At 38.3% G+C, this 16,047-nt stretch overlaps 1 protein-coding gene across 2 annotated transcripts in view; it reads right to left on the bottom strand.

Moving 5' to 3' along the window:
• Positions 1-16,047, bottom strand: part of LOC136845902 (titin homolog) — a 90,617-nt gene that overhangs the window by 22,599 nt on the left and 51,971 nt on the right. For both annotated transcript variants that reach the window (XM_067116391.1, XM_067116384.1), the window contains exons 6-7: positions 7,125-8,262; positions 4,959-5,099 (exon numbers count right to left, since the gene is read on the bottom strand). In XM_067116391.1, the coding sequence (XP_066972492.1) occupies positions 4,959-5,099; positions 7,125-8,262 (1,279 nt within the window). The remainder of the gene's footprint in view (positions 1-4,958; positions 5,100-7,124; positions 8,263-16,047) is intronic.

The raw sequence follows: 16,047 nt of genomic DNA, 5'->3' as shown, positions 1-16,047 counted from the left end.
GGTCAACACAGATCCTCTGGTCCATGGTCCACTCGGTAGGAAGGACCTGCTTCTGACGGCTCAACCTCGTCCACCAGGACGTTTAATTTCCCGAATGAAATGAGTAACCAGGGTCACTTGATTTTGATGCGCCCAAAGTAAAAGGTCCTTTGCAGTCTGACTGAGGGAAAAGGAACGAGTGCCCCCGTTTCCTGATATACGACAAAGCGGTGGTGTTGTCCGCATGAACAACAAGTCTTGTTGCGAGTAGAGGTTGAGAAATGCTGGAGACCTAGATGAATGGCTTTCAGCTCCTTTACATTGATATGAAGATTGCTTTCCTCCAGGGACCACATCCCGGAAACCTCCTGACTCCCTAGAAGGGCTCCCCAGCCTAGATCAGAAGTGTGTGAGTAGAAGTCTAGGTTGGGGCTTGGAGGGTGAAGAGTTCTTCCCTGCGAAAGTCTTCCATCAGATAGCCACCATTGGAGGTCCGACTTTATCTCTTGAGTGATGGGAAAGATGACAGAATCCGGTTGAGTCTTTCTGTCCCAGTTGGCTTTGAGGTAGAATTGGAGAACTCTTATGTGCAGTCTGCCCAACTTGACGAAGGTCTCGATAGACGATAGAGTCCCTAGAAGGCTCATCCACTGACGGGCCAAACACGACGAAAGGGCAAGGAAACTGTGAAACGTCTCGAGGCAGTTGGCGATCCTCTTGGAGGACAGAAAAACCTGAAAAGTCCAAGAGTTGAGAATCATCCCCAAATAAAGAATCTCCTGTGTAGGGGCTAACTGGGACTTCTGGAGATTTAAAAGAATTCCTAGATCTTAAAGTTGGAGAGTTGTCTGAAGGTCCTTTATGCACTTCTCCTTTGAAGGAGATCGATGAAACCAATCGTCCAAGTAAAGGCTGATGTTTATGCCGACTAGATGAAGCCCTTTGGCAAGAAGAGAGAGGACTCGGGAGAATACTTGAGGAGCTGTGAAGAGGCTGAAGCAGAGGGTACAAAACTGGAAGACTTTTTCCTGGAAGACGAACCTGAGATACTTCCTGGAATTCGGAGGATGGGGATATGGAAGTATGCATCTTGCATATTCAGCATGATCATCCAATTACCTGGGTGAATGGAAGCCATGACTGACTGGTTCGTCTCCATCTTGAACTTCGTCTTTCTTACTAAGAGATTGAGGATGCTTACTTCTAGGACCGGCCTCCAACCCCCAGACGTTTTGGGAACTACAAACAGGCGATTATAGAAGCCCTGGTTGTGTACGTCCTCGACTTCCTCTATGGCTCTCTTCAGAAGAAGAGAGCATACTTCTTTTGAAAGGTCCAAATGTTTCTCTGAGTCTCTTGAGTAGGCTGTCAAGACGATGGAAAAGGAAACTAAAGGAAGGTTCTCCAGGAACGGGATGCAGTAACTCTCCTTTAATACTTTGACGATCCACTGGTCTGCTCCCATGATCCCACTTCTCCCAGAAAAGAAGTCTGGCTCCTACTGAGGCACGAAGGACTTCTGGTTCACTTCTTGGAGGAGGATTTTTTCTTTAAGGATCTAGATTGAAACCGGAGATTGAAGTGAGGTCTAAAGGCCCCTACACACGATCAATTTTTTCGTCAATTAATTGATATCAATTTATTGACGACAATGAAATTGAGGAAATCACTGTGCCTACACACGGTCAATGATTTTACTTCAATTTTCAGTTTGATTTATAACTTTGAGATGAAAGCATCTGTGGCTCTAGGAATAGTGCTTGCTCTGGACACTCCAAAGCAAAAGAAGAGGAGTAAGTGGGCGAAGAAATGGTATCTCTGTTGAAGGGAACTAGGACATACACGATTGCTTAAGGAATTAAGGGACGATGAGCCAGAGGATTACAGGAATTTCCTCAGAATGGACGCTGAATCTAAAATGATGATGGAGATAATTGACGTTTATAGATCCTTACGCTCACTTTCTTTCTTCTTTTCAGCCATGATTACGATGACGACTCTTTCACTGCTGGGAAAACACTAAATTATTGATCAATATATTGATGCTTTGCCGACACACGATCAATTTTATTGAAGACCCATCAATAAATATCAAAGGATCTTTGATCTCTCAATGAATTGATTCAATGAAATTGTTTCAATTAAATTGATATCAATGTCCCCTACACACGGTCAATTTCTCCATCAATTCATTGACGTCAATAAATTGATATCAATTAATTGACGAAAAAATTGATCGTGTGTAGGGGCCTTAACTTGTGGTTTGGGCTTATTCCCAGGTCGTCTTTGGAATAAACGATGTTAGAAGACTGTGCAAGCACGTCTTGAGTGGATTTCTTCTGGAGATGCAACGTGATCTCTTCCACAATCAACTGGAGAAAAAGGCGAGAAGACTCCAACGGAGAAAATAACAAGGCGGATCTCTGCGAAGACATGACTCCTCTTGTGGTGAAGGAGCACCAAAGTTCTCTCTTTAAGAACTCCGAAAGCGTAAAGAGCCGTGAGTTCTGAAGAGCCGTCCCTGATGGCTTTGTCAGTGCACGAAAGAACACTGAACAGTTCTGCCATAAAGAGCTCGTCCAACCCCTAAAGTCCTCGATCTTTTTTGCAAGGGCTCCTACTTTCCAGTCCAGAAAACGCAGTACTTCAAAAACCTTGAAGAGGTTCTTAACGAGATGGTCCAGTTCTGAGGAAGAGAAGAAAACTCTGGCCAAAGTGAAGGCTGACCGACAAGAAGAGTCGATAAGGCCAGAGAAGTCCCCTTGGGAGGAGACAGTGACTCCCATGAGGGAGCTTCCCAGGTGATGTACAGCTGATATTTCCTCTTGACCAGATGAGAGGGAGGCTGGGCAAAAGTCGCTTTGCCCTGCTCTCTCTTCATTGAGAGCCAGTCTTCAATCCCTTTCATTGCTTTCTTAGAGGAGGAAGAAAGCACCATCTTGGGAAGTCGAGAGTGCTCTTCAGGAGGACTTCTTATAAGGAAGGAAGAAGCAGGAGATGACAGAGCAGCCAGGGAAAAAAAGGTGGGAAAACTCATCAGGAGAAGCATCTTGTTCCATCTCTTCTTCTTCCAAAGAGAGTGCTTTCCTAATGAAGCTCAAGTTCTCTGACAGCTGCTTCTTGATGGGTGCCAACGAGGGGTCGTCTGGCTCCGAGGTGGAAACTTGGCATTCAACAGATGAAGACGGTTGAAGATGAGTAGGAATCAGGTGGCTGGATGATGGCACTGGGCACTCAGAGTCCACAGCTGGGTGCACGGGGGCAGGTGCTGGGCACACGGGAGCAAGTGCTGGGAACATGGGAGCAAGAATTGGGTGTGTGGGAGTAGATACTGCGAGCACAGGAGCCGTAACTGGACTCTTGGGAGCGAGTGCCGGGGGCTCGGGTGACAGGCACTCAGAATGATGCTTTAGGTGTTTGGAATCCTTGGGAGAGAACGAAGCAGAAGAATCCCATGGATGTGCAGGTAACTGAACCGAGGTGAAAACTGAATACACCCCATAGCTGCAAGACGGAAGTGGGTTGTTGAAGGTGTCTCTGTGACGCTTGACAGACAGGAAACGGGGAAGGAAATGAGTCATCCATGTGCCTTTTCAGTGGCTGGGACAAATCAAGGAAGCATCTGGAACCCCATGGTCGGAATCTAAGTCTGAGCTCGAACTTTCCAGTGGCATTATGTCAAAGTCTGGGATCTAGCAACAGGCTCAACTGAGGGGGCAGCAACAACCCATGGGCAAACCCCACCAGCTTCCCTTGGACTTCCAGTATGTCTTCTCCCAGGTTCAGGGGAGTGGGAGTGACCTACAGGATGAGAAACAACCTCCTCCACTAAAACTTTATCACTGAAAACTTTGTCCATAAGGACACGTAGGGACTCCCCTATCTCCAACACTGAATTAACCACTAGACTAATTTTCTTGTCAAATTTGGACCCAAGTCTAGACTCAAGACTGGCAATGGCATCGGGATCAGAAGCACGAGAGTATGTGGAGGGATAAGAGGAGGGCTGAGAATTGGAAAGAGGGTCTGTCCAGGAGTAGAAGGAAGAGCAAGGCTAGAGTCTGTCTTAGGCTTAGGTGAAGAATCTCTACTAATAGAGGCCCTACTTTCGGCCCCAGTGGCGGCCTTCCTTAGCCTATTCTTCTCAAGTCTACTAAGATGAGATTCAAGCACCTTCCATTTACATTCATCCCAGTCCTTGCACTCTCTACATGTATTCTCCCTCGAACACACCTGCCCCCAACACTTAGTGCACATGGTATGTGCATCATAACAAAGCTTAGTTAATCTAGCCTTACAGTCTTCACTACAATAGCAATGACTGGAAGTACTAGAATCAGACATAGCTAACCAGAAGAAAAGATCTAAATGCCCTGACGAAACCAAAAAGTAAGTTTGAGCTAAACGAAAGTGAAATACTTCACCGACTTCAGCAAGCATGCAACAACTGGCGAGTCAGGCAGGACTGCAGAGCGAGATGTGTTGTCAGCAGTGCAGCATAAAAGACAATGATGGCATTGGCTGCAAGTCCCTCCTACGCTCCCATTGCAGTGGGCAGGGCCTGCCATCCCCCACTTTGCAACTGACATGTTACCGTGAATTTTGAATTCAGGATGCCGTGCAAGCATAATCGTTAGCTAAGTAATTACTTGGTAAGTTACTTATTTAAAACAGTATTGTTAAACTACCAATTTTGAAGCTGATACTGATGATGAAATAAAGGTACAATAACATTAAAATGAAAATGGAAGAACATTTGACATAACCAACTGCTAAAACAAAACTTAAGTCTGTGAATCAGTGTTTGATAGATAAGCTGAAATAGTTCTAATAGCTGGCGAGACTCAACTTTTTAAAGTGATGATACAATTTTATAAACCCTATGCACACTAAAACTATTTTCAAAAAATGCTTTTGCTTTAGCATGAAAGGAAAGTGAATTAATAACATTAGCAATAACACATTTCCAGGTAACATACCATCAGTTGGGACATCATCAAATAGTGAAATGATGTCTGAAGGGACTCCACTACGCTTTGAATTTCCTGATCTCTTCTCTGTATTTATGTAAGGGCTTTCGTGAACCATCCATGAAACTTTTCCCTTGCGCCTGGAGGAACCTACAAAGTATATTTATTAAATCATGAAAGTTAATCTTACTTCAAACATTTACTCCTTATTCTACTAAATACATACATACTGTACTGTGAATTCTGACCTTAAGTTTCCAATGCCTTTCCTTTCCTTTCACATTTTTAACACTAATTTTATAAATCTGCAACTTCTATTTCTCATACTATAGCAATCCAAATGCACAAACATTTTTTCAACTGAGGCAAGTTTAAAAAGTAAAAACCAACTTACTATACTATCAAGTATTTACAAAGTTTACAGTTGACATTTATTTCAAAATGCCTAACAATTTTTATTCACAGGAGGAATCTAATCAGTCACCAACTAATCATTTAGATGTACAGTATATACAGTATTTGACAAAGGGGCAGTTACTGACTGTTAAAAAGTACTTCACCCAGTGACACATTCTACTGGTTCTGCTCCTGTTCTATCTACACAATTGCCTTCTTTCATGTGGTTCAAACAGTATCTATTCTTCCTCTGTAGGAGATTATGCAGCAAGTGGGAATGCTTATTCCCTTACTAGATTATAAGCTGTATAAAATTTTTCTATCTTTTATTATTTTCAGAAAAAGTTAAATTTATATTTGTAAACTTTTAATTCTGAACAGACAGGAGACTACTTAGACCTCCTATTTCATTCTACAGCAAGAAAAAGTCCATTTGAAAATCATGTCAAGGAACACTTATTTCACTGAGTAACCTGCCAGCAGTAGTCAGGGACACTTTCATTCTTGTAACGATACCAGTCTCCATTTTTTTTTTGCAATGTTTAAACTAATGGAAGAGCCTTTTTTCTACCTGGTTATAAAACCCTACTGTGGCAATTAACCAAATCGGAGTCAAAATGCTGAACTCTAACAGGACTGAACCAAAGGATTTGCCTTTAGTAAATGAATTTAATTTTATTGTAAATTTCCAATTATTTATTAAAATTGGCTTTATGAATGTTAATTACTCACTGATTAGAACAGGAAAGTTTTAACCTGGTCATACCAATTGCAGCTCTGACTGCTTTTGGCCTGTTTATCTCCCTCCAAGACCACATGAGCAGATATCCAACGTGTTTCAACATTTACACAAGTTTCATATAATTTGTGGAGAAAACTTGATTTGTTTTACTAGACAATTTCTAGGAAAATAATTTTGTAGGGCTTCTATAGCACTCCCAATCACTGCCATATTCCATCACTGACACTAGCTTCACAAAATTAGTGGAATGACTTTATAGCACTTCTAGTCACCAAACACTGCAAATTTCTGTGGTGGATAATTTTTTAGAAAGCTTGAGTGCTGACTTTATTGAACTCAGTTATGCTGAAGAAACAAAAGAATTGTTCATTATAGAGTTGATCTGCTTTATTAGTGATATAGCAGCAAACAACACCTGATGGGTAAATGTAAAAAAAACTATGTACTCTACCCAAAGTAAAACTACATAGTAACTGAACATGCAGACATACTGACTGCTTTAATGATAAGAAGCAGACGGGATTAGCTCATCCTCAACGTTAAGGGATGGAGAGGCAGGGGGGAGGTTACTGCCAAAAGCATGTCACATCTTTGCAGAAACCCTACATAATTTTTTGCCTTTTCCTTTTGATAAATAATGTTTGAATGAATGAATGTACAAAATTCTGACCTGACCCAGCACAGGGGCTGAGGAAGAAGGATATTCAACAGCTGAGAAACATTTGGTCTCTTCCCACCTAGATGTAAAACTTCTGCAAATTAACTCTCACTAACTCCACTTTTCACACACCATATAAGAACAAACCTTTATTTGCATTTAGTCTCAGAAGTGACACACATTAAACTTCTTTACAATAAAATATTTGCGCCCTCACTTGACCAATGGCACCCATCAGTTTAGGTTACTTCTGATTAGTGTGCCATGATTAAGTACATATAAAATACTACAGCATGATTTGCACTGATGCAGGGTAATTCACCACTTGGCTTAAGATATTTTATTTTAAACAAACTTCAGCATTCATGGTAATACTTACATGGAGTAACCATATTTTCTGCCTTAGGTGTTTGCATCACTTCAAATGTTTCTGGAATTGGACTTTTAACATCCACTGATGGTGACACTGTTTTAACTTCAGCTTCCTCTTCAATAATATCCTCTTCCAATACTATGCTGGATTCTGGAACTTCTGGAACAAGTTCCTGGCTCTTCATATCAGGATCCCCTAACTCACTATCATCAAAGAAAAGGGGAACTACTACATCTTTAGCGTCACTCCTCAATCTTTTAACGGAACGTCGTGTGCTTCTCCTCAACGACTTCTGTACTCTAGGTGTGGCAATTTGGTCTATCATAAAATCAGTGTGGGCATTCATAGATCTGCGTGTTGAGCGACTACAAGGTGTGCGAGGACGTAACTTTGACATCACTGGTGACAAAGTTGTGTCTATACAGGCACTAATTCTTGCAGAGCGTCTGGTGCTCCTTCGGAGAGCAGACATTGGTGTTTTGGTTACTAAACTAAGGTTGCAAATGTCATCTGGCTTAAGCAGGTCTTTGCTACAATCATCAATACTTTTGTTTTCCTTGCTATTTTCAATATTATCATCTACCTCAAGGCCAGATTTGAGACTTACGGTCTCCTCCTGCTGTGCATAATTATTTTGCTCAATGTCTGCAAGAATATACTCTTCAACTTTCTTTGCAGCTTCTAATCCATTTTCATTTTCTAATTCATTTTCATCTTTCATCTCTCTAATTCTTTCAGCATCTTTTAATTCACCAGCACCATCTGTTTCATCCTTAAGAACTTCCTTATCAATAAACATTTGGTGAGATTTCTTGCAATCAGGAACTATGTCCTTTTCTCCATGTTCAGAGATATAATTTTCTTCACACATTTCTTCATGCAGTTCCTTGGCACCAGTTGGACCTTCATTATGCATTTCTTCCACCTCACAATTAGTAATATTTTCATTTACTTCACTGACAGATTCGTTTGTACTTGTTGGATCATCCATGGGTATCAAAACCTGTTTACCAGAGAAACTATTGTTGCTTGACATATCACTGCTAGATCTTGAAATTTCCTGCTTTGGAGTGGCTACCACCTGTTCAAAAGTCAAAGCTGGCGCAACATTCTCTGCTGTTGGTTCCACATCCTTCAATGTTGCCTATTAAGAAAAATAAAACAGTATTTAAAAACTACTTGAAATACAGTTTATATAGCACAAGAAATTTCACAAGTGTCCTTATTAACATTTCATCAAATTAATACCCAAAAACCATCAAAGGAACTGCTCATTAACACACTCATCACCTTGCGTACAGCAGTAGCATTTCTACTAATGACCGAATCTAAGAAAATTGAAAAATTTTCCATATTTCCAAACTAACATTATTAGATACAGTACTTCACCCAGACCACTGACTTAAAATACTAAATACCCCCATAACCAGATTGAGTTAAAATATTTAATCCATATATGCCTGCCTTACAATTGTTTGTTGTTAATCAAACAGAACTTAATCTGTGAAGAACTCATCTAGGCACATCAATTTGAAAAGTAGAGGATCCACTCTACAAATGTGCCAGCTAACTTAACTGGGTCACAAGACAACAGAAGAGCAGTCATTCTTCTGAGCACTTTGCAATCCTATGTTGATGGTGCCATTTTTCTCAAGACCACCATGTGTTTTCTTGCTGTGCCAGTCCTGCTTTTCTATTTCTCATAACTTTTTCATCTCATCATCTTCATAACGTGATATCCAGTTTCTGCTTAGTTGTTTGATTTAGTTTAACTTCTGAATGGCAACCAAAGCATTATCTCAGCATTACTTTGTAGCCTACTGCTCCTACTATCTTCAGATTACAGTTTTATTTTAACAAGGAATTTTAATAAGTTTAAGTTTTTGCATTAATATGATTTAACAAATAAAACTGTGTTCCTGATCACCTTGGTATTCTCTAAGCATTTCAGCATCTTTGTTCTCTTTCAAATGGTGTTACATATGAACCACTAATCCTTAGCTGGTTTCTTTTTTGCCTGAGTTGTAGATAAGGTTCAGTCTTCCAGCAAGGCCACGTACTTTCCAAGGGAAGGGATCCAGATCACTCATTCTCATGTTTCACCATTCATTTATTTGGAGGTTTGTGTATCCTTGAATACCAGCTGTTCTGCCTTATTTACTTTGTGGGCACACTATTTTGGGTTTCTTTAACCATTACTTGTGGAAGCTCCCATTGTAAAGAGGATTTTTTTGCCAAATCCATCACTGTACTCCTGCAATTAGACTTATTGTTTTCTTCTAGGGCTCATGTGCTTTGTCCTCCATCTGAAATTGCAATTAAGGCTGGTTTGTAACTACCTAAAAATATGTCTACAATACAATACATTTTTATACAAATCCATTAACCCAAATCTTCAGTTGCCCTCCTCCTCCCTCTCTTCAGATGTCAGACTGTTACCCTCCCTCTCTTCAGATGGAAGATTGTTGCCCTCCCTCTCTTCAGATGGAAGATTGGTACCAATCTTCCACCTGAAGAGAGAGGGAGGAGGAGGGCAACTGAAGATTTAGGTTAATGGATTTATATAAAAATGTATTTTATTGTAGATGCATTTTTAGGTGTTTAAAAACCAGCCTAAATTGCAAATTCAGATGGAGGACAAAGCACAAAACCTTGTAGCCCAATAGAGTTGGCTGGCATATGCAGAGGGGACCTTTCTTCTACTGTTCAAATTGGTGCACCTGAATACACTCAACACAGAATAAAGGCTACTTATGATTAATGGGTTTGTATAAAAGCACTGTCTTGTAAAAATATTTCATTTAATAATTTGCAGTGTTTCAGTAATTTTTTAACTAATAATTACATTGAAAAATGAGGACTGATATGTCCTTCATTTCTACAACTTGACTTTGCAGTTTACTGAAGTTTACAAACTCACATGGAAATAAAGCTTTTATACAATAATTTTTTTATCAATTCCATCAACCATAAGAACCCAGATCAAAATTCAGGTGAAAGGCTGAGTCCCAGCTTTTATTAATTTATTTAAACTACAGCTCCTCAACAAATTCATAATTGGGCTAATTGAAAATGATGATGGCAAATCTAATAAATTTAACTAATTTGTTTCTAATGGTTGATTATATTCTGGGTATCCACACAAAAATTTTTTAATTATTAGTGTTAGTCTGCTGTCTGTACATACAGTATAAGGATTAGATCACATGGGCTATTTATCAAATAAAAAAATATGACGAGTCAAAATTACCTGTGTGTGTGTGTGTGTGTCATTTTGATACGATTACAGTAAGCCCCCATATTCACAGATTTCTCTGTGGAACGTATATGCACATTATTTGCAGAAAATTCGCCCATTCGCGGTATTTTTCAGTGAGAAATATTCACTAATTACTGTATTTTCATGACTAAATGCACTTTTTGTGATAAAACTATTAACCCTTTAACGCCGAAGCCCTATTTACAAAAGTCTCCGTATGCCGCGGCTCGTGAGTTAGGCCAAGCGAAAAAAAAGTTTTTTCAAAAAATCACAGCACGCTTAGTTTTTAAGATTAAGAGTTCATTTTGGCTCATTTTTTTGTCATTGCCTGAAGTTTAGTATGCAACCATCAGAAATGAAAAAATATATCATTATCACATATAAATATTGGAATATATGACAGCGAAAAAAAACTCGATATAATTGTATACAAATCGCAAGTAGTAAGCAAAACAGTTAAAGCTAATGAGTTAATTTTTTTTAGTTGTATTGTACACTAAATTGCGATGATTTTGGTATATAACAAATTTTAAAACGATCAAAGCAACACAGAGAAAATATTATCACAAAATGATGCATGAATTCAGAACTCACGGACATAAAATTTTTTTTTTTTCAAAATTCACCATAAATCGAAATATTGTGCTAGAGACTTTCCATTTGTTGAAAAATGAAGCTAATTGATTGAATATTACTAGACTGTAAGTGTTTTAGCTTACAATTGCAGTTTTCGACCATTTGATTCGAGTTAAAAGTTGACCGAAAAGTCGAATTTTTTCTATTTGTCATGATTTATATGAAAATATTTCAAAACTGATAAAAGCTACAACCATGAGTTATTTTAGTTGTATTGTAAAATGAAATTGCGCACATTTTCATATATAAAACTTTATGTAACGACTAATATAAAACGGTGCAAATATTACGACAACTAGACGCAAAGAATTTCTTGAGATGTTCGCCGAGTTATCAGCGCAGACGAAGGAAAATGTTTTTTAAAAAAATTCACCATAAATCGAAACATTGTGCATAGAGACTTCCAATTTATTGCAAAATGAAGGTAAACGATTGAATATTACTAGAATGTAAGTTTTAGCTTAAATTGCGTTTTTTTACCATTTCGGTCGAGTTAAAGTTGACCAAGGTTGAAATTTTGGCAGTTATCGTGATTTATGTGAAAATATTTCAAAACTGATAAAGCTACAACCATGAGCTATTTTCTGTTGTATTCTACATGAAATTGCACACATTTTCATATATAAAAGTTTATGTAACAACTAATGTAAAACGATGCAAACATTACGACAACATGACGAAAAGATTTCTTAGATGTTCGGCCGAGTTACCGCTGGCAGACGTGAAGGAAAAAAATTTTTTTTCAGAAATTCACCATAAATCGAAATATTGTGCTAGAGACTTCCAGTTTGTTGCAAAAAATGAAGGTACATGATTGAATATTACTAGAATGTAAGAGTTTTAGCTTATAATTGTGTTTTACCATTTCAGTCGATAGTTGACCAAGAAGCTTGAAATTTTGGCAGTTATCGTGATTTATATGAAAATATTTCAAAACTGATAAAGCTACATAACCATGAGTTATTTTTTGTTGTATTCTACATGAAATTGCACATTTCCATAAATAAAACTTTATGTAACGACTAATATAAAATAGTGCAACATTACGATAACGTGATTTTAAAGAATTTCTGGACGTTAAGGGAAAAAACGTTTTTTCAAAAAAAATTCACCATAAATCGAAATATTGTGCCAGAGACTTCCAATTTGTTTGCAAAATGAAGGTACATGATTGAATATTACTAGAATGTAAGAGTTTTAGCTTAATTGCGTTTTTGACCATTTCGGTCTAGTCAAAGTTGACCGGTTGAAATTTTTTGTAGTCGACGACGCAGTCGCCCAGCACGGTACCCAACAGACAATTTTAGTCGACGATGATACGTCCAGTAGGCGTTTAAGGGTTAACATACTCAAGTATAAGCATTTTAAGATTTTTTTTTTGTGTTTAAACTACCAAAGTACGCAGTTCTAAGTGTTTTTAGAGGGGTTTTAAGTATTCGCAGGGGGGTGTGGTATGCATCCCCCGCGAATACAAGGGGTTTACTGTAATTCATATTCCAACACTGGACGTAATTTATTTCAATATATTACTCTCCTGTTCACTGTTCCATATATTTTGCTATTTATTGATTATGATGGGTTTCAGAGACATTATATGATCACTAACTGGGGTATCTACAAGTGATATTGTCATAGCAGTTGCATCTCCTGCTGCTTTGTCAGCTTCATCATTTCCTTTAATACTTCATAGGCAGGAATAACATATTTCTACATTCTTACCACCTTCATAAAAGCCGTGAAGTAAAAACGACATTTTTATTTTAAAATAAAGTTTTATATGTACTTACCAAGTAATTACACAGCTATAGTTTCCTCTTGCACGGCAGCTTAAAATTCAAAAATTCACAGGTAAAGCTTCAAAGTTTAGTGCAGGTGGCTGGTTCCTCCCACTAACAGGAATACCAGGAATGACTTAGCAGACAACTTCACTCTGATTATGCCTATGCCATACATCAGAGGGGAGCAGGGAGGGCTCCGATCATGTAATTACTTGATAAGTATATATAAAACTTTATCATCAAAATGTCATTTTTATATAAGTAACTTACCAAGTAATTACATAGCTGATTCCCACATTGACGGGAGATGGGATACATGGACATACTCTACTCCAAAGCATTAAGACATGTAATGAATTTAAAATAAAAAAGTCGTTAGCACTGAAAACAATGCTTGTCGTTCCTTATTAGTTAAGAGAGCCTGCAATAGAAAACTGCCTCTGGTTGGTGCTCAACTTAGCCCGTAGCATTGTGGCAGTAGAGCCAAGAGCGTCTGCTACTTAACCCTTAACGCTCGACTGACCGATTATCACGTCAACTAAAATTGTCTGTTGGGTGCCGTGGACGTGCCGTCACGCTACAAAAAATTTCAACCTTCGGTCAACTTTGACTTGACCAAAATGGTCAAAAAACGCAATTGTGAGCTAAAATTCTTACATTCTAGTAATATTCAATCATTTACCTTAATTTTGCAACAAATTGGAAGTCTCTAGCACAATATTTCGATTTATGGTGATTTTTGAAAAAAACTTTTTCCTTACGTCCGCTCGGTAACTCGGCCGAAAATTTCAGAAATTCTTTTGTCACTTTGTCGTAATGTTTGCACCGGTTTATATTAGTCGTTACATAAAGTTTTATATATGGAAATGTGCGCAATTTCATGTAGAATACAACAGATAATAAATCATGGTTGTAGCTTTTATCAGTTTCAAATATTTCCATATAAATCACGTGCCAAAATTTCAACCTTCGGTCAAGTTTAACTAATCAAATGGTAAAAACGCAATTGTAAGCTAAAACTCTTACATTCTAGTAATATTCAATCATGTACATTCATTTTGCAACATACTGGAAGTCTCTAGCACAATGTTTCGATTTATGGTGAAATTTTGGAAAAAATTTTTTCCTTTACGTCCACAAGGCGTAACTCTGCCGAACATCTCGAAATTCTTTTCACTTTGTCGTAATGTTTGCACCGCTTTTTTTTAGTCGTTACATAAGTTTTATATATGAAAATGTGCACAATTTCATGTAGAATACAATGGAAAATAACTCATGGTTGTATCTTTTATCAGTTTTGAAAAATTTTCATATAAATTATGATAGCTAAAATTTCAACCTTGATCAACTTTAACTCGACCGAAATGATCGAAAACGCAATTGTAAGCTAAAACTCTTAGCAACCTAGTAATATTCAATCATGTACCTTCATTTTGCAACAAACTGGAAGTCTCTAGCACAATATTTCGATTTATGGTGAATTTTTGAAAAAAACTTTTTTCCTTACGTGTGTGTAACTCTGCGAACATCTCAGAAATTTTTCATCTACTTTGTCGTAATGTTTGCACCGTTTTATATTAGTCGTTACATAAAGTTTTATATATGAAAATGTGCAATTTCATGTAGAATACAATAAAAATAACTCATGGTTGTAGCTTTTATGAGTTTTGAAATATTTTCACGATAAATAGAACAAATTCTAATTTGGTCAACTTTAACTAGACCGAAATGGTAAAAACTGCAATTGTAAGCTAAAACACTTACAGTCTAGTAATATTCAATCAATTACCTTCATTTTGCAACAAACGGGAAGTCTCTAGCACAATATTTCAATTTATGGTGAATTTAAAAAAAAATTTTTTAAGTCCGCGGCGTTTTAATTCATGCATCATTTTGTGATAATATTTTCTGTGTTGCTTTGATCGCTTTACAATTTGTTATATACCAAAATCATTGCAATTTAGTGTACAATACAAAGAAAAAAATAACTTGTTAGCTTTTTAACGCTTTGCTCACAGCGTATTTGTATACAATTATATATGAAATTTTTTGTGCTGTCATATATTTCAATATTTATATATGATAATGATATTTTTTCATTTCTGATGGTTGTATACTAAACTTCAGGCAATGACAAAAAGGAGCCAAAAATGAACTCTCAATCTTAAAACTAAGCGTGCTGTGATTTTTAAAAAAACTTTTTTCCGCAGTGGTGTTAACTCCCGAACGCCGCGGCATACAACAGACACTTTTGTAAATAGAGGCTCGGCGTTAGAGGGTTAAGTGGGAACTTTGCAGCGAAGGAGAAGTCCGATGGCTAGCAAAGCATAATTGGAAGTTTCACAGCAAAGGAGTTAACCAAAGGCTAGCAAAAACTTCAAAGAGTGATCTTGCCCTGGGCACAGTACCACAATAAAAAACAACCAGATAACACTAACCTGCACTGAAATAAAGACCACGACCCATCCACTGAGAGTGGTGGGTGCTCCAGGTACATTGTACCTCCCACTCTCACAAAACTCAGCACCTTACTACATGGTGAAGATATAGGAAAAAATCCTATACTTCCTTCCACGATGCCAAACCAGTTACTAATAATTGCAAGGTATTGCAAAAATTTTTTGCACTTTTTAAACTTTTCTGAAGAGGTGAAAAGCAAAAACCAATTACACTTCCAGTAGGTCGATTGCAGGATGGATGTAAGGGGTGTGTTTGCATGGGGCTAATGAGGTAGAAGTTGTTTTGATGTCTTTAGCTTTCACTTACAAGTAGGCCCAATGCTTCCCTGAAACTATGAATGGTCTCACAGACCAAATCCATACATGAAGAAGAACATTGCGTTTTTAGAGGGCGAAAAAAGGGTCCTCAGAACACTAAAGGTTGTGAATGGCCCCCTGTGCTTCCAATCCTGCTCAGGTGATAACTGAAAACTCCAACAGAAAAGAGAGCTTCCTAATCTTCCCCAGAGCCAAGGATGTGGGAAGATTTGGTGCCAGATGATCAGAGGCTGGCACCAGGCGCTGGGTGTACTGAGCTGGCACCAGGATGTAGGTTGCGCTAGCTGAGCTCACTGCCAGATAACTAATCTGGTCATGAGCTGGTGGGCACTCCTAGGAGCTCGGGGCAGAGCTGGCACCAGGCTGTAGCTGGCGCCAGGCGAGCTGGAAGTCAGACGAAGTAAAGGCTCGGGCTGGAGGGTGCTCCTGGGAGCCCAGAGCACTGTCCCTGGCTGTCAAGACCATCTTCTCTTCCATTA

Source organism: Macrobrachium rosenbergii, chromosome 2 (genome assembly GCF_040412425.1).
Source record: "Macrobrachium rosenbergii isolate ZJJX-2024 chromosome 2, ASM4041242v1, whole genome shotgun sequence".
Taxonomy (NCBI): domain Eukaryota; kingdom Metazoa; phylum Arthropoda; class Malacostraca; order Decapoda; family Palaemonidae; genus Macrobrachium; species Macrobrachium rosenbergii.
This window is presented reverse-complemented; position numbering and strand designations above follow the sequence as displayed.